Here is a 22,668-nt window from a genome sequence, read left to right as displayed (position 1 = left end):
CGCGGCAATCTCGTGCGGGCACTGCTCACACTTCGCGTCGCAGTGCTGGAGGAACTGCACCGTCTCGTACCCCCGCCTGCGAGCCACCGAGGCCATGGCGTCAAGCTCTTTGTCGCACTGAAGCCTGCCGTTGAAATCCCTGGCCTCCATCGGACCTCGGCTGCACGACGTCCCGAGAAAATGCCGCACAGCCTCCTCATGGCTGCCAAAGGCAATCGTGCGGCCAAGACGAATCCACAGACCGCTACCGGCGGCACGATAGAAATAGGCGGCACTATGCTCAAACTGAGAGCCGCCGCAGTGAGTGACTTCCGCCCACGAGTGATTGGCCACCGCCACATGCCCGCGCCCCCGAAACACTTCTTTGCGGTGCAGGTGCAGTCGCCACGCAAGCTCGAGCGGAGTGTGCACATTGAAGGTAGGAACGAACCGGCCCTTGTCGCAAGCATTCTTCCAGCACGAGTGCCAGCCGAATCTGTGCGGAAAGGTCTGGCGGAGGGCTGCCACGTACTGCCGCGTCACCACCGAGACATTCATCAATGCAGTGAGATTGAGCACATTCAGTCGGGAGGCCAGCTTACTGCTGCAGCTCTCCCCGTACACCCGGCGAAGGTAGGCTCGCACGTCAGCCGGCGAGAAGTCGAGCGCGGGCAGTGGACACAGGGTCGCAGCTGCCATTCTCCAGCAATGCCGAGGAGCGAGCACAACTTTTGTTTGGTGCGCAGCACAAGATCGCTTTGCGTTCACATATATCACGGTTAGATGAAGAAAATACCTCGCGCGTGAGGTGTTCACAGTCAGACAGACCAGAATACCGCGGCTGGTGTTGCGCGCTCCTCATTTTCCTCTTCCCTCCTCTCTTTCCGACCTAGCACCTAGCTCCTAGGCAGGGCGCGGTGGGCGAGAGAGAGAGAGAGAGATTTTTGAAGACCAACAAGAAATCACGACTCTCACAGAGATTTGGGCTCGGCAGCTTGTTAGCCCTCGGCCGAAGCTGGGGCCGGTCCCGTAGCCGAGAGAGCCCGCGCCGATGAGTTCGACGTGGTTGGGGGGGCCAGAGGTCGATACTCTGGACGACCCATAGGATGCCACCAATGCCTGAAGGAGAGGGAGGCGAGGCCAGAGGCAGACTCAGCTGCTCTCGGGTGATCTCGCTTTGGTGGCTGAAGGACCCGATGGTCCTGTCACATTCGTGTTCCGAGTCGTATGGGCTGCGTACGGGTAGAAGATTGCGGGAAGGCATCGAGTCAGATCCTTGTAGTGCAGCGGACCGCCAGGCTCGCCGGCAGCATCCGCAGGGAGGCAGCATATCAGGCGCCAGTCTTCTGGAGAGCTCAACAGCTGCGGCCGCGATGGCGGAGTCGGCCGCGGTTCGAGCGAGCAGCTTTTGGCTGCGGGATCGAATCGCGGAAGGCTCATGCCCTCGCGGAGCGACGCGGGTCGCGCGGCGCGCGCGTGTGCGAAATGCGACAACAGACGACAGACGCCTGACGCCTGAGCGCTGAGCGACTGAACGACCGTCGCCGCAATCGACACCGCCGCCATTTTGACGAGCAGCGCGAGCGCGCTCGTCGGCGGCCAGCCGTCGCGGGCCGGGCCGAGCCCGGCCTCAACCGGCCGCGCCGCCGCAGCAGGCCCGGAGGCCCACATGGCGGCCGACCAGCTGATATAATGATATAAGGAGTCCTTCTTCGGGAGAGAGAGAGAGATTTTTAGCAATACTTTGTTTTTCTTCGGTGGGCGTGCGCGCGGTGCGGTCGGTGAGTGAGGTGTGTGTGTGTGCGTGCGTGTGTGTGGCTGCGACAAGTGTGTGTGTGTGTGTGTGTGTGTGTGTGTGTGTGTGTGTGTGTGTGTGTGTGTGTGTGTGTGTGTGTGTGTGTGTGACTACGACAAGTGAGTGACCATCTGACCATCCGTTTGACGGCACGCAGAAACACCGACAAAAAGAATCCGCGGATCCTGTGACCGATGCCACCCAGCTGGCTCGCTTGGGCTGCTGAGGTGACTGATGTCCCTATCGTGCGTCTGTTGCCGTGGCGCCACACAGAGGTGAGCACGCCGTCCTGTGTCGGCCTACGCCACGACCTTGTGCTGCTTGGGCAGCCCAGTGGAGCAGTCCTCGTGTTCGAGCGGGCCAGCGGTAGTCTGCATCGCGCGTTCCGGCTCGACGACAGCGGCGACGCAGTGACTGCGCTCACGGCCTCGTCGGACTTGCTGCTTGTGGGCCACTCATCGGGTGCGGTGCGGCTTTGGAGTTTGTCCAGCGAGAATGTCGGGGCCACTGCGGCGCTGCACGCCGTCGCTGACCTGCACTCCAGCCTGCACCGCGCGGCGGTCCGGCACGTCCGATTTTTGCCATCGTCCTCCTCGACTCTCGCGGTCAGCTGTGACGAGGCGGGCGTGGCGCAGCTCCTCGAGTATGAGGGTCTGACCGCATACGACGAGTGGAGCCTCCGCCGGCGACGCCTCCTCGACGGCTCCTCCGGTCCCATCACAGCTGCTGAGGCGGCAACGCCCCCAGCATTCCGGACAGCGGCGGCGGGCGCCGGGGTGCGCGCTGCCGCCAGTGGCTCTCGGGTCGACGCCAACGCCACCCTCCTCCTGGTCTGCACGCACCGCCTCTGCATGGTGATTCAGATAACGCCGATCGTGAGGCTGCTCCACCGGGTGCCAATGCCGCCGGCGCTTCAGGCGGAGCCCCTCTGTGCATGGAGGCGCGCGTGGCACCCGCCTCTCGACCCCGCTTCGGCGCTCGAGCGGTCTCGCCTCACAGGGACGTCCCTTCCAGTCTGTTGGCGCGGCGGTGGCGACGAGAGCCTCACTTCGAGGCGTGTGGGACCGTTCCCCGCGGCCTTCGTCCTATCGGCCGGGGCCTCTCTCGACCTCTAGAGCGCCGACGATGGCCGAGCAGGAGAGGGCCCCGCTTTCCGCCTCGCGGCGAGTGTGCCGCTCAGCTCGCCCGCCCGTGCGCTCTCGTGGCTCTGCTGCGGTGCGCTGCTGCTGCTGCATCGCGACGGCTCGCTGCGCGTGTACGAGGAGGAGCCGGGCGAGGACGGTGGCAAAGCCGCCATTCGGTTGCTCGAGGAGGTCCCCAGAGTGAGGGTCCGGGCTCACGTCGAGCTCTCGCACGGCGCTGTCGCCTTCGCCGCGGACGAAGAGAGCCTCGTGCTGCTCAACGTGCCGGCGGCCGGAGTCAGAGCCAGTGGTGCCGCCGAGAGTGATAGCGACGGGCCATCGCTGCTGCCGAACACGGCGCCCCTGCCGCTGAGGCCGCCATTGCACCCATGGCACGTGCAGAACGCGTTCCGTGGCGTGCACCGTAGGCGCCGCTGGTGGTACGGCTGCAGGCGTGGCGCGAGCAGGTGAGTGGTCTCTTGCGGCGCGGGAAGGGTCGGGCGGCGTTGGCCTCGCTACTCCGGATGCTCGCGCACCACCGCTCGAGAGGTCTGCTCGAGCTGGCGGAGGAGGCAGGGAGTTTGTGCGATGTGGTGTCGTCTACCGGCGTCTCGTTCCTCCGGGCAGAGGCGGCGGCCGTGGATCCGGCGGCGGGGGAGCCGACCCCGCCGCACCTCGCCGAGGCTTGTGCAGTTGCGATCGAGGCGGCTCTGTGCGCTGGCACCGGCCCATTGCATGATTTGTTCCGCGGCGTCGCCGCCGAACCGAGCCCCCCGGGGTTGCCGCTGGCGCTCATCGACGCGGCGGTGCCATATGCTCTGAGCGGGGCTTTGCCCGTCAGCGCCATTGACGCCGCTGCTCGACAGCGCGAGAGCGCCGCCGCTCTCGATCTTCTCCTCCGGGCGTTGCGCCTCGGCCTTGCATCCCTGCACGGCGCTTCATCGTCAGAGTCAGCAGAGGCGGCCGTGCAGGCGTTCGTGGCGTCCGCCGCCGACGTTTGCCAGCGGGGCAGTGACGGCAGCCTCGACGCGATTGCGCGGTCTCTGTGGTCCCGTCTGCTCGACGCCCTCTTCCCGCCCGACGGTCCGCTGCCGCAGTCACACCTCCGCCGTCAATGCCTCCGCAGCATCTTCAGCCGGCGCGCCGCGGCAGCGTCGCTCGACGACTTGCTCAGGCTGCGCTCCCACCCCATCGCGCCCCGTTTCTATCCACCGGCGACGCACCTCGTGTGGCCTCTGTAGGACCGCCTCCGTCGCGGGCGCATCGCTGGACGACTTTCGGTCCGCGCTGCTCGAGGCGCTCACTATCTTGCGCGATCAACAGGGGGTTCTCCTCGCGGCCACGGAGCTCCAGCAACACAGCTTGCTGGCGTCGATGGAGTCACACCGGCAGCAAGTCGTGCGCGGCGCCAGCGGGTGGTGCTGCCCCTCCGGGGCGTTGGACTCGGAGGTCACGCCGAGCGCCATCGTCAGCAATGGCAGCAGCAGACCCATTCCTAGTGTGGCGACTTGGAGTGCGTACCCATCCACACGAGATTCGCAGCGCAGGGCGAGTGGTCAGCACAGCAGACGAACAGGGAAGACCAAGACGGTCCCTAGTAACGAAGCTGTCCTGCCTGCTTCCCCCGAGGTTGCAAAGCCCCTCAATCTGCGATGGTCTTGAGCTGTTGCTCAGTGAGCCGTGAGGCTGACGCTGAGCTTTTTGTTGAACGGGCTGTATGCGGATCGCCCTTTACATAGCGAGCGTGTCGCAGTACCCGACGGGGGCCCCGGCCCCGGCACCGCCGCCGGCTAGACCGCCGCCGGCCCGGCGGCCGACCTGGACCTCAGTGTGACTCCCCCCCCACCCCGCCCCCACGCCCCGCCCCCACGCCCCCCCCAAATTTCAGTTCTCCGAGAGTCGCATTTCCCGGCACCGCCGACCAGTGCGCGGAGGCGTCTCGCTGCCGGCCCGAGAGCGCGCGCACGTCCCTCTTCGCGGTGACACTACAGGATGCCCATGCGCCGCTTGTAGTCGGAAACGCTGAGCGTGTTTCGCGGCGCGTCGGACGGTGGCTGCAGCGGCGGCGCGCCACGGACCACCGTGGGCAAGCGAGGCACGGAGGCCACGGGCGCGTCGATGTCGATGTCGATGTCGATGTCGACGGCGTGCGCCTTTGCGCGCCGGCCGACCAGCTCAGGCAGCCGGCCAGCGGCCGCACCACCCGCGCGGCCGCCGCCGACGCGCGGCGAGGGGGCGCTCAGGGCGAGGTCTCCAAATCCGGCGGCGGCGATGTCGGCGACGGCGCGCTCGGCGGGGGGCAATTCTGCGTTGCTGCCCGGCCGCGGTGTCGCGATGAGCTCGCGGAAGCCGGGGCTGATGCCGCTGTCGGCGTGCGGCTCCGCCGGCGCGCTCACGTCGATGGCGAGCTCCGGCGCGGAGGGGGCGGCGCTGGAAGGGCCCGCCCCCTCCGCGGCTGCGGTCGCCGGCTCGGCGGCCTTGCCGATGGTGTAGTAGTTGGTGCCGCGGTTCTCGATGCGTGCGAACGGGTCCTTGACGGAGGGGGCGTCGCCGGCCCGCTGCGCTTTCGCCCTCTCGCCCGCGGTCCGGGCCACGGAGAGCTCAAAGGCGCGGTTGCGCATGTTGATGTCCTTGATGGCGAAGGCCTTGCCCTCGCGCTGCTCCTGCAGCCGCTTCTCGCTCGCCTGCCGCGCCTCGAGCTTCTTCTGCTCCGCCTCGAGCTGCTTGCGCGTCTCCTCGTCGCCCTCGCGCGCGGCGAGCAAGTCCATCGCGAGCGTGGCCTTGTCGGCGGCCGCGCGCCCCTTGGTGAGCCCGAGCTTCTTCTTCTCGGCGACCATCGCGTTGATCTCCTCCTCGGTGTAGTCGTAGTCCTTGCACTTGCGCAGCTCCTCCGCCTTCTGGTCCACCGCCCGCTGCGACGGCCACCGGTCCACCCCGCCCGCCTCCTTGAGCGAGCGGCGGTACTTTTCGAGCTCCTGCACCTCAAAGTTTTGGTTCGAGACAAAGTTCATCGCGAAGGCCTTCTTGGCGCTGCCGATGGCGAGCTCGAGCCGCTTGGTCGTCTTGGCCTTGCCCATCATGTAGGGCTTGAAGCCGTCCTTGACGCCGAGCACCTCCGCCACCTTGTACACCGGCCGGCCGGAGCTCTGCTGTCCGATTCCGATCCGGACGAGGCAGCCCGGCAGCACCCTCTCGAAGAAGGGCTCGAGCAGCCACAGCTCCAGCTTGTTGCGCGTCAGCCGGATCCGCTCGAGCGTCGGCGGGTCCGCGGCCGCCTCGAAGCCGGCGCCCTCCCCTCCGAACCCCTCCATCGGGTCGGCGCTCGCCGCGGGCTCGCGCCGCCGCACGTCGGCGGAGGGGGCGCCCGCCCGCTCCTCCTCCTCCTCCCCCCCCTCGTCGTCGTCGTCGTCGCTGCCGCCCTGCCGCTGCTCCCGGTCGCGGTCCCGCCGCGCCTCCGCCTCCCTCCGCTTCGCGCCCAGCTCCCGCATCTGCGAGGCGCGGTCCTTGCCAGCGGTGGCCTTGCCGCGCGCAGACGAGCGCTTCGTGGCGGCATTCTGGTTGCGCTGCGCCCGGATCTTGGCGCGCACCTCGAGCTGCTCCTTCCGCTGATCGCGCTTCTCGAGGCGCTCTGCGCGGGCGCGGGTGCTGGGTCGGAGAGTGGAGGGCGTGGACGCCACCCGGGGAGGAGGCTCCAGGCCGGCGGAGGTGCCGGGGAGCAGAGCGCAGGCCGAGCGGCGCGAGCAGGCGGCGGCGCACCCGCCAGAATCATCTCGCGCTCGAGCTGCGACTTCGCCATCAGCTCGGCTCGGTCCTGCGCGCCCTTGTACCCCTCCTCGTCGTAGTCGTCCGCCGAGTTGTAGTCCTCCTCCTCCTCCTCCTCCTCGCTCTCCTGTGCCTCCTCCTCCGCCTCGGCACCTCCCTCCCCTCCCGCCGCCGCCGCCGCCTCCGCGCTGTCTGCGGCCTCCTCGTCCGTCTCCACCGCCTCCTCCTCCTCCGCCTCCTCCTCCTCCTCCTCGCTCTCCTCCTCCTCGTCCGACTCGTCGTCGTCACTGCTCGCCTTCCGCCTCAGCTTCTTTCCCCCGTACACCTGCCGCTGGCTGACCTAAAGCACGGCTCCGACAAGGTTCACGCTAGGTTTGCACGGAAGGCACACCTGCCGCTGGCTGACCTGCTTCCCGCCGTACGCCGCGCGCGCGCCCTTGCCCATCCCCACGCCGACTGGCTTGGCCATCTTGCCCTTGCCGATCCCCACGGGCTTCCGCACCTTGCCCATCCCCACGCCGACTGGCTTGGCCATCTTGCCCATCCCGACGCCCACCGCCAGCGCCTTGCCAACCTTGCCGACAGGCGGCGGCGCGCTCGGCACGGCGGGCGCGGCAGGGGGCCTGTCCTCCTCCTCGTCGCCTTCGCCGTCCCACTGGCCAAACTCGTCCTCCTCCTCGTCACCGGCCTCGCCCCGCCCGGCGGCATCGCCGTCCGAACCACCCTCGTCGTCCTCGTCGTCGTCCTCGTCGTCGTCCTCGTCGTCACTGCCGCGCGGCCGCTTGCCGCCGTAGTAGCGGCCCAGCTGCTTCCCGCCGCCGACGGGGCGGATCTGCTTCCCGCCGCCGACGGGGCGGATCTGCTTGCCCAGCGTCCTGGGCTGCTGCATTGCTCCGGAATTCCTGCGCCGATGGGGGGACGCGGACCGTGAGAAAGGCGCGCGGGCGTTCGTTCAGCTTCTTGCGAGCGGCGCGCGACCTGGTGCTGGAGCACACACCTGCACGCCGGCGTGTGGGTTGGGACTCTGGGTACCCTGGGTTCCGGTAACTACCCGGATAGGGGGTCTGTTCGCACTGGCTGGCTCCTCCCAGATAGGTAGGTAGGTTGGTCTTGTTTGGCCCAAAAGGGCCCTGCACTAGGTAGGTACGCCCGATTTTCATCTTTTTTCGCTTCGCTGCGCGGCCTGGGGATAGGTAGGTAGGTAGGGCGTTTTGGCGCGAGTCAGTGCCGACAGACCCCCTATCCGGGTAGGAGCCGGAACCCTGGACACTTCCCTTTTCACAGAGGTTTTCTTTCCCTTCTGTTCGCCGAACCTGAACACCTCTCTCATTCTCTCAACCAGCGTACATATTCCGAGATCGTACATCGGCCGAGCGGCTCGGGGGGTCCGAGATCGTACATCGGCCGAGCGGCTCGGGGGAGCGCGGCGCGCCTCACGCGGTGCGAGCGGCGCGCCAGGAGAGCGCCGCAATGGCCACGAGGCGGAAGGCCACCCCGATGCTCGCGAGCACGAGGACGTTCACCCACCAGTCGCCGGGCTCGATCTGGTTGAGCTCGAGCAGCAGCTCCGCCTCCGCACGCGTGGAGTTGTCCCAGCTGTCCGTCTCCTGCGGCCCAAAGGCGATGAGGGCGAAGAGGTTGTTGCCGTAGCGCAGCGAGCAGAGGTACTGCGCCCAGCGCAGAAAGGGCGGGATCTGCTCGCTCTTGATGAAGAAGCCTGCAAAGAGGATTTGTGGGACGAGGACGGCGGGCGAGACCTGCAGCCCGACCTCGACGTTGGGGACGAGGCAGCCGAGCAGCAGCGCCGTCGAGGCGATGGCGAAGCCCATCAGCCAGAGGGCGAGGATGTAGAGGATGATGGGCCCCTCGAGGGCGATGAGCCAGTACGAGACGAGCCACGTCAGCGCGGCGACTAGGAAGGACTTGGGCACCTCGACGGCGGTCTTGGCGGCGAAGTAGGTTGTCGCAGTGTAGGTGCCCACGCCGTACTCCTTCTTGAAGAGCGCCGCCTCGAGCGGGAAGGAGAGCAGCAGCGGCTGCGCCGCGCCGAACATGCCACCGATCGCGATCTGCGAGATTGCTCCAAAGTGCGTCATCACCTGGTAATTGGGGCGTTCCCGATCGCCCGCCTGGTAAAAGATGCCCGCGAAGAGGAGGTTGAGGCAGCAGGGCGCGGCGATCGCGGCGACGAGGCCGGCGCGGTCGCGCAGCAGCGAGTTCTTCTCGCGCCGCGCGAGGTAATAGACCTCGGTCAGGATGCCGGCGCCGCGCCGAGGAGCCGACCCCGTCCACGCGCCGAGCGACGTGGCGAGGGAGCGCCGCTCGCCGGCCGCGGCGAAGTGTGCGTCGACCGCGGCGGCGGCCGACGCCGCCGCCGTGCTCTTCTTGTTGAGCTCCGCGGCGACACGCTGCAGCTCCTCGACCGGCTTCGTCTGGAGCAGGAACATGGTGTGATCGGCCGGGTTGCTCAGCGGCGGCGGCGCGAGGCCGTGGGCGGCGAGGGAGGAGGGGAGGTCGGCGGCCGCTCCCGAGTAGAAGGTCTCGCCGAGGGAGAGGAAGATGACGTCCGCGAACAGCCCAAACACCTCCGAGCTGGGCTGGTGGATGGTGGAGAGCACCGTGCAGCCCACGGCGGAGAGCTGGCGCAGGTTCTCGACGACGCTGTACGCGGCGTACGAGTCAAGCCCGCTGGTCGGCTCGTCGAGGAAGAGCACCTTTGGCCGCACCACCAGTTCGATGCCGATAGACGTCCGCTTCTTCTCGCCGCCCGAGATGCCGCGCTTGACGGCGTCGCCGACCAGCGTGTCTGCGCACCGCTCGAGCTTGAGCTCGCGCAGGGTCGCCTCGACCAGCTTGCGCTTCTCCGCGAGCGAGACGGTGGCCGGGAGCCGCAAGCCCGCAGAGAACATCAGCGCCTCGCGCGGCGTTTGCGTCGGGCAGAGCACGTCCTCTTGCATGACAAACGCGATCCTGCGCCGATCGGGCTCCTTGCCGTCGACGAGGACCGTGCCCTCAAAGTTTGGCAGTCGGCGGCCGGCGAGCGCGTTGAGGAGCGTGGTCTTCCCAGCTCCGCTCGGCCCCATGATGGCGCAAAACTTTCCACCCTCGACGTAGCCACTCAAACCCTCGCCGCCCGCGCCTTTCAGGATCGGCTTTGGGTTCTTCTTGGAGCCCGCGGTCACCTTGACGCCGCTCCAGCACACGCTCGAGCCCGTGTGGCGGACGCTGCGAGATGACTCGGCCATACGGTGGCGGAGACGGCCAACCTTATGCAACTTCTCCGAAGCGAAAGGGCAAGGGAGACGCCGGAATGCCGAAAGAATCTGTCTGATATAGCCCCAGCCGACCCGCTGTTAACCTCGAGGGGCTCACGCTACTCCCTCCCTGGGTCTCTTCCCACAGGAGTAGCTGTGAAGTGGCTGCGGCAATAGCAGACAGCGAAAGAATTAACTTTCCGCACAGCACAGTAGCACAACAAACAAGGGCGCGGACTTGCGCGGACTCTAACACTCACACGTCATTTGGGGCAAAATCTCTCTCTCGGACTCTCTCTCTCTCTCGGAACTTCAAAAAAAGAATTAACAGCAGCGCCCTCTCACAACACTAGATCTAGGCACGGGACTGACAACAAAGGGCTGTTGAGAGAGATTTTTAGCAATACCTTAACAATACCAAACAACTCTAACACTCACACGTCGTTTGGGGCCTGGAGCCCTGTTCACGCGCGCGCGAGACGTGCAGACAGGGTTTGTTTGCTCTGTTGTGCGAGGCGTGAACCGCGCCATTCGCTCTCACCTGGCAACCCTGTCTGCACGTCTCGCGCGGCGCCGCGCGTGAACAGGGATCCAATGATGTGTGTGTGTTAGAGTTGTTTGTTGTTGCTAAAAATCTCTCTCTCGGGACTGGCACTAACACACCACAAAAAAAATTGAGCGATTCACGGATTGGCGCACTGGCAGTAACACTTTTTTTCACTCACACCTCCCTCTCGCCCTGTTCGGCATGTTTGTTTTCTTTCCGTGTGCCAGAGCCTTTAGTTGTAAAATTCTTTCCGTACAAAGGAAGATGTGAACGAAAGCTCCCCCATCTGTGTGCCCACTGCTGCCCATGTGTCCACAGTCCCTCGCCGCCATAGAGAAGGGGGGGGGGGGGGGGGCTGCCCTGCACCTCGAACCACGAGCTCACAGTTCAGGCCGACAACACTCAGCCCTTCACGCTCGCGCCAGCACCTGCTCGAGCGCGTGCAGGGCCCCAGACGCGCCTCGCGTCTCCGCCCCCGTGTCCGCAGCGCCTGCCGCGAGGGCCGTGTCGCGGCCCTCGCACTGGGCGGTCGTGATGACCGCCTCGAGTCTGGTTGGGCGAGTCCCGGCCATTGCAGCGGCAAGGAGGAGGTCGGGCACGGCCGGCAGGCTGAGGCCGGCCACGCCCTGGACGATCGGCTTGAACGCGGCGACGCAATCCGCCCCCGGGGTGCGGAGGGCGACCGTGCAGAGGAGGAGCACGGGCGCCGCGTAGTGCTTGGGCCCCGAGGCGAGAAGGCGCCGCGCGAATCGCGCGAGGTGCGGGCCAGCAGTGGGCAAGAAGGCCTTGAGGAGCGGCGTCGCGAGCGACCGAATGGCCGCGTCCCCGTCGCCGAGGGCGAAATCGCCGCTCGCCACCGCCACCAAGGCGGCCGTGGTGGTCGTCGGTCCTGTGTCGCCTCGCAGCGAGTCGACCGCCACCGCTGCGTCGCTGAGGCCCTCAAAGGCGGCGAGCGCGGCGGCGCGAGTTGCAAAGGTGTCGGCCGACGCGCCAGACAGCAGCGCGTGCAGCTCGCACAGCTGAATGACCCAGCAATCGAGCAAGGGGGCGGCCACGCCTGCCAACATCTCGGCGACCTCGCGCTTGGGGCTGGAGAGGACGAGCGCTGCCTGCACGCTGCTCGCCAGACGCAGCGACTGGAGGGCGGCTCCACGCGCGGCCTCGGCAACGGCGGGGCCATTGTGCGCAACTGGCAGCCCGCTAGCTGCCGCTCCACCCCAGCAGCCCGCGGCGCACACGTTTCGCAAGAGGGCGGCGAGCAGGCCTCCGGCAAACGCGTCGCCTCCGCCAGAGTCGGCTCGCGGGGGCGGCGGCAGGAGCGTCCCTGCCCGCATCGCGACGAGCAGCGGCTCGTGGTCGAGGCAGAAGCAGAGGGCTGGGTAGACGGTGGCGTGGATGGATGGGTGTGGCGACGCCGTCAGCGCAACTAGTGCCCACGGGAGCAGAGGCTGCTGGACGAGCTGCCCACGGGCGGCGAGCCTTGCGGCAATGTCGCCGAGGAGCGCTCCCGCCTCCTCCGCCAGCGCGAGCGGGAGCGACTTGCGCTGACGCGCGGCGGCCGCCCCCTCGAGCTCCAGCAACGCGGTCTGCGCAGACTCGAGGACGAGGTGGAACAGACCCGTAACCCGCACGTGCTCCGGCTGCAGCGGCAGCAAGAGCCGCACGAGAGACAGCTCCTTGAACCGATCGGCGAGCTCCATGGGCTGGCGCAGGCGGTTAATTGCGAGGCTGAACCACTCGGCGGCCACTTCGGTCCTGCCTAGGCCCTCGACGCACGCGAGGATGCCACACAGCGCCTCCTTGATCGGGCAGCAGTTGACCGCCTCCATCGCCATCGCGATGCTCGGTGTCGCGTTGTTGACCTCATTTGGCACGCGCGGCCAGCGCAGGCGGAAGCTCGCCAGGCCGAGCCGCTCGGTGAGGGCCAAGACCTCTCTCGGCAGCTGGTTGGTCGTGACGCCGACCGGCAAGTGAGCGAGGCCCGCCGACTGGCGGTGGGCCTCGACGATCGACTCGAGCATAGCCCGCAAGAGCTGGCGGAGCGAGCGGTTCTCCTCGACGCTCAAGGCCGACTCGGACTGCGAGTGCATGAGCAGGAGCGCAAGGTTGAGGATACGCGGCATCTCCCCGCACACGGCCGATTGCGCGAGCGGCCGCTGCATCGAGTGGCGGAGCGGCTCGATGAGCATCAGCAGCGCTGCGGCCCTCAGCTGCTCGGTGCTCGCGAGGAGCTCCTCCTCTCCCTCCTCCTCCTCTGGCGCAGGGACCGCCTCGTTCTCCTCGGGCAGCCCCCCGGGCACGGCCGGCGCCGACTCCGCCTCAGTAGCTGCCGCCGCCGAGGCGAACCGAAGCGTTCGCGGCTGCACCCTCGAGGGCTTGCCCGAAAGCGCAACGACGGCAGCCATGATGGGGTCCTCAGCCTGGTCCGCACCGGAGGCGCCTTCGACCACCTCAGACGGCGCGTCGAGTGGTGGCCCGGGCGCGGCTGGGGACTGGTCGTCCCGACCCCCCGGCTGCCCTGCTGATAGCATCGGCGGAGGGCCCGCCGACAGCAGAGGAGGTGGTTTTGCCGACAGCAGAGGCGGTGGTGGAGGAGGCGGCGGCGGCGCCGGGCCCACCGGCGGCGCATGTGGCGGCGGCGCGGGGCTTGCTGCGCTCTGCGCCGACGCGCTGGTGGAGAGGCGCCTCCACACGTGCTGCACTGCAGAGCCCACCGACTCGATGAGGCCTCCCGGGCCGGGGGCGCAGGGTTGCGTGGTGGGCGGCGGTGACTCCTCGAGAGGCTCGCCCTCAATGCGCGCGAGCAGCATCGGCAGCAACTCGGCCGGCGAAGCGTCGAAGGCGATGACTGCGAGCCGCCGCACGAGTGTCGCCGCCTTGTCCGACCGCGAGGCGACTTGGAGCATGAACGACGCAATCACATAAGCGTTGGACGGGGCGGCGGGCTGTCCGGCGGTCGATCGGTCTGCAGGGCGTGCCGACAGCTGGTGCCACAGCGCACCATAGGCATCCCCAGCCTCGCCGGAAGCCGACCACGGCTGGAGTCCGACGATGGCGATTTCGCGCAGGAACTGGAAGGTGGATGACTCCGAGAGCCGGCTGGACGGCAGCGGCTCGAGCTGCAAGTTGGCCAGCCACGGTGAGAGGGTGCGTAGTACCAGCAGCTGTTGCGCTCCGGTCAGGGCGAGCGGCTGAGTCTGCGTGAGGAGGGCTACGCCCCCACGCACGAGAGGCAGCGAGAGCGCCGGGCACTGGGCCGCGACGGCGAGCCGCATCTTCTCGAGATGCGATGAGAGCAGCATCGGCGTGGGCTCGTCGGCGGCGTAGAGGAGCCGACGCGCTCCGAGCGAAGAGCCATCGCACTCGAACCCCTCGGCCGGGCCAAAGGAGTCGGTCAGGCGGCAGATCAGGTCGAACGCCCGCGAGCGCGTGCGCGCGTCGGTCGAGGCGAGGTGGATCATGCCGAACAGCATCAGGCTCGGAGAGGCGGCCTCCACCTCGGACTCAAAGTCGCGGTCCGACGCCGCCGCCGGCCCATCGTCGAGTGCGGCGTCGGCCGGGACAAGCGCATCGACGATGGCGTGAAAGTACCTCGTGGAGAGGCGGGGCGACGAGCCGGCGAAAAAGTAGGCGCGATGGAGGAAGGCGGGGAGGAGATGCTCAAAGTGGTGCCCGAGGAGGCACGCGAGCGTGTTGTGCCCCTCCTCTGCGTGCGTGCTCTCATACCAGCCGAGGAGGTCGAGATCCCGCGACCACGGCCCCGCCTCTGCGATCGCAAGGAGACGGTCGCGCTCCATGACCGGGCCCGACTGCACGAGGAGGAGGATCGCGTGGGCAGAGACCGTCTCGATCCGGAAGAGAGCCTGCTCCTCGAGCGAGCCCACCGCGGGCGTCGAACGCTGCGTCTGCGGCCTTACTCCGCCGGTGGCCAGCGCCGCCAGCGCCTTGTCCTCGCGCCACCGCACCCACCGCATGAGAAGCTCGAGCAGCGAGCAGCGCTCCACGATGGGCCACGAGTTTTGAAGCGATGCGGGCACCATCAGTGGTCGAAGCCAGCGCTTGGGATCGTACCGGACGTCGCCAGCCGTGGCCGCCGCGAGGCTCGCGACGAGCTGCACAACCTCGAGGCACAGCGGGTAGTTGCTTACGCAGGACGGGTCCTCGAGCACGCGCTTGGACTCACGCACAAAGCCCAGGCACAGCTTGAGAAGGCGCTGGTGCTCGGACCGCGCCGCGTCGGATAGCACAGCGCGGCCGAACCCCTCGGTCTGCGTGATGGAGCGAAGCGTGCGCGCCATCGACAGCCGAAGGTCATCCCTGCGCCGAGAGAGGCCCGTCCACCAGGCGGAGAGCGATTCGACGCCCATGGACGCACCGTCGGAGTCCAGGCACGAGGCGAGGAGGGCAACTGAGAGGCCGGTCCAGCCATCCGCGAGGTCCTTGTCCGCCAAAACGGGCCAGAGCCGGTCGGCGAGAGGCTTCGTCACGTTGTACGCCTCGACGACAGCCGCTTCGTGCGGCGGGCACGCATCGACGGTGTGCAGCCCGCTGTCTGTCGACTCCCGTCGCGACCCGCCCCCGAGGAAGCTGTTGAGGAACCCGCGCGTCGACGGCGGCGGCTGCGCGGGCGGCGAGGGCGGCGGCGAGGGCGGGCCCGCGGCGAGGCCGCCGAGCAGAGGAGGAGGCGGCAGGTCCATGCGCCCGCCTCCTCCCGGGAAGAGGACAGGGGGTGGCGGGACCACGTCGCCAGCATCATCGCTGGCATCGCTGGCGAGGGGCGGCGGAGCGAGGCGAGAAGCGCCACTGCGCAGAGGCGGGGGGAGGTGCTCGACGGAGCGAGGGGAGTAGGCATCCCAGCCGACTAAGCCCTGCGCGGTCGCGGCCTTTTGCTGGACAGGGTTGTCGTCCGCATCAGCGCCGCCGCCGCCGCCGAGGTCGGGCATGCTCAAGAGCGTGGGCGTGCCGAGCGCGGGCGTCGGCGCACCGAGTCTCGGTGGCGGCGGCGGCGCGCCGAGAGTCGGCGGCGGGCTGAGCACCGGCGGTGCGCCGAGTGCGGGCGGCGGTGCGCCAAGGATTGCTGGCGGCGGGACAATCTTGGGCGCCGGCTGGGCGGCGCCGCCGAGGAGCGGCGGAGGGGGCGGGAAGAAGGGCGAAGGCGTGTGGAGCGGTGGTGACTGTGCCGGCGGCGGCGGAGGCGGCGCTGGTTTCTTCTCGACCGCCGCGACCTGCATCGGCTTGCACGCGCCACAGAGCGCAAAGAGCGCCTATGGAGGTAGGCAAGGGCTGGTGAGCTCAGAGAGGGGGCGGGGCCGAGGTCCCTTCTTGATGGTGAGCGCCGCGTAGTGGTTGCGCCACAGCACACCCAAGTCCGCGCTGCCATCCGCAACAAAGGCTGCCAGGTCCTTGGAGGCAGGCATCTTGCCGAGTGCCGCGGCGAGGATGCTGCGAAGCCGCGCCGCGCGGAGAGTGCAGCCCTGCCGAAGGAGGCTGCTCGCAATCTCTGCAACGACAAACATGAACTGCGAGCCGATCCCGAGCGAGGCCGGAGGGAGCATGAGCAGCTTGCGCAGCGGCGGGATCTGCATTTGGTCGATGGACGCCTGCGACGGCACCTTGGTGAGCACGCCGTGCGCTGCCTCGGTCAGGTCTCGCCGGATCGCCCGGCGCACAACCGACGCCTCGCAACGATCGAGGATGTGGATCAGGAAGGGTTCCGACGCCTCTTGGCGGTCGATCCGCCCTCGGAGCTCGTCCTCCTCGCGCTGACCCGCCTCCGCCTCGCGATTGTCGCCAGCGGCGCGGTGCTTGCGCGTCGCCGACTCGACGGCGGCGAGCCTGCCGGCCAGCGCCCTCCGGTACGCCTCCTCGTGTGCCGAGTGGAGGGCGGCGATGGCCTCGAGAAGCGCGAGACCTTCGGCCCGAAGCGCGACAGACGGGTGCAGAAGCAGGGACGCGGCAGCCGCGTCCGCCTCGGCCAGCCTCTTGGCAAGCCGGGCGACGGCAGTCCCCTCCGCCTCCTCTTGCAGCGACTCGAGCGGCCACGGCTCGGACGCGATGGAGGCGGCCCACAGGTGAAGCCCCTTCTTGAGATGGAGGGCGAGCGTGAGCAGCTGCGCCTCGACGCCCTGCAGCGCCACGCCATGGTGCTCTTTGCTGCAGAGCAGAGCGCGCGAGCCGCCCGGCGCCTCCACCGCGCGCTCGAGCAGCTTGGCCGTGCAGAGCACCGCTGTCCGCCGCCAGGCCGCGTCCGCCATGAGCTGCTGCAGCGCGACAGAGGTGGCGGTGGCGAGGTCGTGGTCGGAGTGGATGAGCAGCTGTCCGAAGAAGGAGCGGTCCTGCAGGCACTGCGGGGGTAGCACGAGCGGTACGCAGGCCACCGCCTCCCGGTACGTCGCCAGTCGAAGGGCCACCTCCCTGTCCTTGCGCGAGCCGGCAGAGCGGAGGAGCCGCTTCACTGCGTCAGGGTGCTCGGGCTCCGCGGGGGCGAGCGGCGCCAGCGCTAGCCCGCGCTTCTCTGCGCCGACCGCCGCCTCGCAGGCGCCGATGATGGAGAGGAGGCGCGCCGCCTGCGCCTCGAGCTGCCCCGAGAGGAGGCTGTACGAGAGGAGGCGGCGCAGCGCGCAGACGCCGAGAAGCTGGTACTCGGCATCCCTTCCCTCGGCGAGGAGGCGCTCGACCGTGTCCATCGCGACGGTGGGCGAGTGCACCGCGATCTGCCCGACGATGAGCACGACGACGTCGCCGTTCTCGAGCAGCTTGGGCAGCCGCACATGCCTGCCGGTCGACTTGCGCCAAAAGAGCTTCTCGGCCACAAAGCGGAGCCGCTCGTTCATCGCAGCGGTGGACTCATCGCTCTCGTGAGGCATGCGCGAAGTCATGAGCGGCATCTGCCCGGCCTCCTCGTCGGGCGTGGGCGCCCGCCACCACTCGCCGTCGGTTGCGGGGGCGACCGCCGAGGCGGGCAGCTGGGCCCCCCCCGCGAGGAGCCGCAGCACGGCGCAGAGCGCCGGCCGCGAGGTCCGCTCCTCGTAGGCCAGGTCGGTGAGGCACAGCCTCAGCAGGCCAACCTTCTTGCCCCCGAGCAAGCCCTTCGCCACCTTCTTGGACTCCTTGCCGACGTCCATGTGGCAGAACCACATCGCGGCAGGCCCGCGGGACACGAGCAGCGCGGCCGCGGGGAGCGCCAGCCCGGCAAGCTCGCTGCCCTGCTCGAGGCAGTCGAGGTAGAGCGCAACCCACGTCTGTAGCATCGACGCGCCGCCCTCGACCTGCCCCCGCACCTGCTGCACCGCGCCCTCGAGGTTCCAGAGAAGGCAACGCCGAAACGCGGCCGTGTTGAAGGGCCTGCGGCTTTGCGCGGCGAGCCGCGCGAGGAGCTGGAAGAAGGGCTGCACCATGGGCGAGCACGGGTCCTTCGGCAGGGAGATGCGCTGGCAGCCGACGAGGTAAGCCATCGCCTCGTCGGCGCTCAAGTCGGCGTGGAGCTGCTTGTTGAGCTCGGCGCAGGCGGTTTCGAAGGATGAGGTGGAGAGATGGCGGATCACCTCCCGCCACGAGAGCACAGCGCGGCGAGCGAGTGCCTCGTGGAGCGACGGGTGCAGCTGCTGCTGGCCGCCCGAGGAGCATAGGCCGCGAAACGCCAGCTGCAACAGGGCTGCCTCCGAGGAGGGAGGGAGCGGGATACGGTCGGTGCTGCCCTCTGGCCTCTCGCCGAGGATGCAAGCGAGGATGTCAGCCACTGCGAGGGGGACCACGGTGAAGACCAACTCGGCGAGCCGCCCTTCGCCCCTCGCTTGCAGCGCGGCCGCCTTGCGCCCCGTCGGGACGCCGCCGAGGCACGACTCCACACAATTCAGCCTCGAAAGAAGGCTCTGGAAGCCAAATGGCACCTCGCCCGCCTCAAGGTCGCCGGAGGGCGGCATGAGGCGCAGGAGCAGACCGATTGCGCCCTGCTGAAAGTCGAGGCTGCCAGCCACTTTGCTCAGCCGCTCGGTTTGCATGCGGAAGCTCGGCGACGAGCGTGGGAACTCCTGCCACGCCGCGACCGCCGCGGGGCTCTCCTTTGAGCCGGGGACGCCGTGATCGCTGACGACAGCATCGATCGCCGCCGCGAGCGAGGAATGGATGTCCTCGAAGAGGAGCGAGAGGACGGTGTCGGCCATTGAATCGCCGACCTTGCTGGCAAATGGAGGCGGGCCGGGAAGCGATTGCAAAGCGGCGAGCCCGATGAGGAACCAAGGAAGAAATTATGCGATAGCCACTCTCACAGCAGACTGGCTCGGACTGGCACTACAAAAGGCACGGCCAAGGAAGAAAACAAATATGTGGCCCCGCGAGCTGGGAAGGGACCGCCGCAAGCGGCGTGGCGTGGAGCGGTTGAGCATCCCTCCCGGGGCCCCTCTGCGCCGGGGAGGCGTTGTTGGAGGCTAGGACGCAAGCGTCCGTCGCCTTTTTCAAACTCGGGTCCCACTCCGCTACGCTCCGACCCGAATTTGGAGGGCCATGAAGTTTAAGGTGTTGCTGCGCAAAAGGGGCGGGGCGCGGGCGCGCGCCGAGAGCTCTTTTTGGAGACCAGACCTTTCGATGGTTCCATGCTTTCTATGTCTGTCTATCATGCTTCATGACACGACACGCGGTGGTGGGAGCTGGTGGAGCTGTCAGCTGATCGATCCAAGCGGGTGGGGAGTGGGGGGCATGGCTGGGCATGCAGGTCCGCCAGTCGGCCCGGCCTCTGACGTGGTGCTACCGCTGCATTCGCTGAAGAAGAGAGGTGCGACTTGATTGGAGGCACTGGAGGCGAGGCGAAGGGAGGTTGGGCCGGGCCGTGAGGGGCTGATGGCGCTGGCCAGCGCGGGGTGTGAGATGTCGTCGTCGTCGTATACTGCTGGCCCTCAGTTGCCAGGGCTGTGGGCTGCAGAATTGGCGTCTGTGGCGTCTACGCAGGCTCTGCAGCGTGATGGCTGGCGGGACTGCGAGGCTGGCGGCAGCGGAAGGAGAGGCTGGGCTCGAGCCAGGAACAGGCTGGCCAGGTCCGCAGGTGGCTGCGCTCGGGCGAGGCGCGCGCGCGCATGGCAGGCCGAGCAGGCTCGGCATATATGGTGAACCCCCGAGATGTCGCGATGGCGGTCCCGCTTTTCCCGCGATCATTTCGTCCGTCCAATCGAAGGAAGCGCCGGATCGCCCATGTTATGGAGTTAGCCAAACTTGCCACCGTTCTTCGTCCGAGATCCGTGGTTTTTGCACGGTATTCGGATTTTCGCTATTTGGTCGTGTGGGTGTGTATTCCGGGATTTGTCAATGGTACCGCGCGTCGGCGACGCGGGCGCCTTGCGGGCAGAGCCTGTCGAGGACTGGGGCTCCACTCGAGGTCATGTTCATAGATTCCAAAGCATTGTTAATAGCAAAGGGGGGAAAAGGTACCCTCGACCCTCACGCCTGCAACCCTCGCGCGACAGCACACCACTGCTCCGCACGAGACACCGTTGCAGGACCAACCCCAAAACGCGACAGCGCACACAATAGGGAGGGTGGGTGGGGAAGCAAAACAGGCCGTGTGGGGTGTGGGTGTCACGAGGACAGACGTCCACGAAGACGGTGGACGGACGCAAACTCCTTATCCGATTCACACTCACGGCTGTCCTACTGGTTATATAGAAAGTCGGCCGTCTGCTAGCCCCCGGCTCGCCGACGGCGAGAGAGATGCCACGAGGGGTCGCGGTGGCGTCCATCGCCAGGCTCCCTAGCTCAACCGACGACCCTTCGGGATCGACGGCCGATCGTCATGAGCCCTTAGCCAGCGGTAGTTAGTAGGAGCGCATCGATCGGGACGCGGAGGGAAATAAGAAAGGAAGTCAATTCCTCCCAAGCCACATGTACATGTTGTAGGGCAGGGAAGGACAGACACACACACAAAACACACACTCTCTCTCACACAACAAGAGAGAGGCGAAAGACTCCTTATCAGCTGGTCGGCCGCCATGCTGGCCTCCGGGCCTGCTGCGGCGGCGCGGCCGGTTGAGGCCGGGCTCGGCCCGGCCCGCGACGGCTGGCCGCCGACGAGCGCACTCGCGCTGCTCGTCAAAATGGCGGCGGTGGCGATTGCGGCGACGGTCGTTCAGTCGCTCAGCGCTCAGGCGCGTCTGTCGTCTGTCGTCTGTTGTCGCATTTCGCACACGCGCGCGCCGCGCGACCCGCGTCGCTCCGCGAGGGCATGAGCCTTCCGCGGTTCGATCCCGCAGCCAAAAGCTGCTCGCTCGAACCGCGGCCGACTCCGCCATCGCGGCCGCAGCTGTTGAGCTCTCCAGAAGACTGGTGCCTGATATGCTGCCTCCCTGCGGATGCTGCCGGCGAGCCTGGCGGTCCGCTGTACTTCAAGGAGAAGTGCTGACACGATCCCCCCCCGCAATCTTCTACCCCTACAACTCGGAACGCGACTGTGACAGGACCATCGGGTCCTTCGGCCACCAAAGCGAGATCACCCGAGAGCAGCTGAGCCTGCCTCTGGCCTCGCCTCCCTCTCCTTCATCAGGCAGTCGTGGCATCCTATGGGTCGTTGTCCAGAGTATCGACCTCCAGCCAGCCCCACTTTGAGGGCGCCATGAAGTACAGCGATCGCCATCTCGCTGGCCTCTTCGCAAGGCCTCCCGACCGCGTCGAACTCATCGAGACGTGGGCTCTCTCGGCTACAGGACCGGCCCCAGCTTCGGCTGAGGGCTAACAAGCTGCCGAGCCCAAATCACTGTGAGAGTGCCAGAGTCGTGAATTCTTGTTGGTTTTCTAAAATCTCTCTCTCACAACAAGCACAAACAAAAACAAGAAGAAAGAGACAGAGACTCACAACAAACAACCATACTTAGATTACCTAATACGAAACAACTTCAGAAATCGCTCTCTCAGATACACAGCAGCAGCACCAGCACCAGCACCTTTGCAAGCTTTTGGAGTGCTGAAAAAAGAAAGAAAAGCGGGAATCCAAACGAGGGATAGGGGAGGAGGACAGGGTCCACACCTGCACGAGCAGGATTTTGGAAGGACGATCAGGGGGGCAGGCAGGTGGGCTCTCCTGCTCCTGACAAGGGACACGACAGGCTCGCAGCGCGGTGCACGGTGGAATCCCAACTCCACTGGCGGTCTGATCTCCGTCTTCTGGAGCGCCTGTGGCTCGCGAAAAAAGTCGAGAATAAATCGTTCCCCATTTCGCACATGTGTACAGTATTCTTCACTGCGGTGGAGCTCAAACAAGGGTCGCGGCCAGTGGCGAGTGGCGGAGGCAGAGGCAGCTATGCTGGTCTGCGGAGAGACGCTCGGGCCCGACCGCCCGACGTGTCCGAGACCAGGTCCTCTCACAGCCAAGTACGTCTTCGAGGGGCGATCATTCGTCCCTGTCGCCGTCCCGAGGCCGCCGCCGCCGCCTGAGCCGGAACAAGCCGGTGGAGGACCGGGCGGCTCGTCCGACCAGGCGGCGGCGCTCAGCCTGCTCGACCTTTTGACGCCGGACTACGCGAGCCCGGGGACGACGACATCGCGCAGCGGCAGGTGGGCGGGGATTCAGCTGCGGGTGGTCGCACAGGAGTGGCACCGGATGGACGTGGACAAGCGGACGGGCGACAAGCAGCGCGTCCTCTCCAACCAGAGCTCCTTTGCCATCCGCGTGCAAGTCGAGGCGACGGCTGGCAAGCGTCTCCCGCAGGGCATGCAGCTCAAGGCGGCGCTGATGGTGGCTCCGACTAACCGGCCCGCTCTCGAGTCGCTCGCACTCGGGGTGCGCCTCTCGACCTCGCAGACTCCACCCGCCCTACACACCAGCCCATCCTCCTTCCTCTTGCCGACCCGCGCGCGGCTCCGTCCGGTCGCCAGGAGCGGGAGAGGGTCCAGTCGGGCTCGTCGCCGCTCCTCTTTTCATACGCCGCGGGCAGGCCGCGCCGCGAGAGCCGAGCGGCGCTGCAAGCCGCCACGCCAGTCGAGGTTCGGCACGCACCCTCGCATTCCACCCCCTCCCTCCCCTTCTCCCCCAGCGCCAGCACACAGGGCGGAGGCGGCCGCTTCGCCCCCGTCCCCACCCGCAGGACGCCCGCCCGCGCCCATTGCCGCCTCTGCATGCCTGCGGTCAGGTGTCGCTCGACCGCTCCCGCAAGCGCGGCTCGGCCGAGTTCTTCCTCCGGCTGGGCGACCTCGCCCTCTCGGAGCGGCTCGGGCGCGACAGGCGCGCCC

At 67.5% G+C, this 22,668-nt stretch overlaps 6 protein-coding genes across 6 annotated transcripts; 2 read left to right on the top strand and 4 right to left on the bottom strand.

Annotated features, from left to right (window-relative positions):
* Nucleotides 1-908: 908 nt before the first annotated feature.
* Nucleotides 909-1,663, bottom strand: EMIHUDRAFT_366287 (hypothetical protein). The gene is given in 2 exon segments (XM_005780617.1): nucleotides 909-1,206; nucleotides 1,220-1,663. The coding sequence occupies 2 exon segments, from the start codon at nucleotides 1,648-1,650 to the stop codon at nucleotides 1,185-1,187; spliced, it is 453 nt and encodes a 150-aa protein (XP_005780674.1). The 5' UTR covers nucleotides 1,651-1,663; the 3' UTR covers nucleotides 909-1,184.
* Nucleotides 1,664-1,968: 305 nt separating this feature from the next.
* On the top strand, nucleotides 1,969-4,557 carry EMIHUDRAFT_235029 (hypothetical protein; the record flags this gene model as incomplete). The annotated part of the gene is made up of 5 exons (XM_005780616.1): nucleotides 1,969-2,667; nucleotides 2,890-3,291; nucleotides 3,324-3,934; nucleotides 4,137-4,393; nucleotides 4,472-4,557. 5 exons carry the CDS (start codon nucleotides 1,969-1,971, stop codon nucleotides 4,555-4,557), a joined length of 2,055 nt encoding a protein of 684 aa, XP_005780673.1.
* Nucleotides 4,558-4,880: 323 nt separating this feature from the next.
* Nucleotides 4,881-7,546, bottom strand: EMIHUDRAFT_468725 (hypothetical protein; the record flags this gene model as incomplete). The annotated part of the gene is made up of 3 exons (XM_005780615.1): nucleotides 4,881-6,523; nucleotides 6,652-6,997; nucleotides 7,049-7,546. The coding sequence occupies 3 exons, from the start codon at nucleotides 7,544-7,546 to the stop codon at nucleotides 4,881-4,883; spliced, it is 2,487 nt and encodes an 828-aa protein (XP_005780672.1).
* Nucleotides 7,547-7,929: 383 nt separating this feature from the next.
* On the bottom strand, nucleotides 7,930-9,933 carry EMIHUDRAFT_442986 (hypothetical protein). Its single transcript, XM_005780614.1, has one exon. The coding sequence runs from the start codon at nucleotides 9,900-9,902 to the stop codon at nucleotides 8,091-8,093; it is 1,812 nt and encodes a 603-aa protein (XP_005780671.1). The 5' UTR covers nucleotides 9,903-9,933; the 3' UTR covers nucleotides 7,930-8,090.
* A 935-nt stretch (nucleotides 9,934-10,868) lies between these two features.
* Nucleotides 10,869-15,401, bottom strand: EMIHUDRAFT_235026 (hypothetical protein; the record flags this gene model as incomplete). The annotated part of the gene is made up of 3 exons (XM_005780613.1): nucleotides 10,869-12,908; nucleotides 13,173-15,017; nucleotides 15,198-15,401. The coding sequence occupies 3 exons, from the start codon at nucleotides 15,399-15,401 to the stop codon at nucleotides 10,869-10,871; spliced, it is 4,089 nt and encodes a 1,362-aa protein (XP_005780670.1).
* Nucleotides 15,402-20,435: 5,034 nt separating this feature from the next.
* Nucleotides 20,436-21,206, top strand: EMIHUDRAFT_366276 (hypothetical protein; the record flags this gene model as incomplete). Its single annotated transcript, XM_005780612.1, has 4 exons — nucleotides 20,436-20,652; nucleotides 20,697-20,838; nucleotides 20,901-21,012; nucleotides 21,050-21,206. 4 exons carry the CDS (start codon nucleotides 20,436-20,438, stop codon nucleotides 21,173-21,175), a joined length of 597 nt encoding a protein of 198 aa, XP_005780669.1. The 3' UTR covers nucleotides 21,176-21,206.
* Between the last annotated feature and the right edge of the window lie 1,462 nt (nucleotides 21,207-22,668).

The sequence above is a fragment of the Emiliania huxleyi genome, assembly GCF_000372725.1.
Source record: "Emiliania huxleyi CCMP1516 chromosome Unknown EMIHUscaffold_211, whole genome shotgun sequence".
Classification (NCBI taxonomy): Eukaryota; Haptophyta; order Isochrysidales; family Noelaerhabdaceae; genus Emiliania; species Emiliania huxleyi.
Note: the sequence above shows the minus strand (reverse complement) of the source record. Positions and strands in the feature narration are given on the sequence as shown.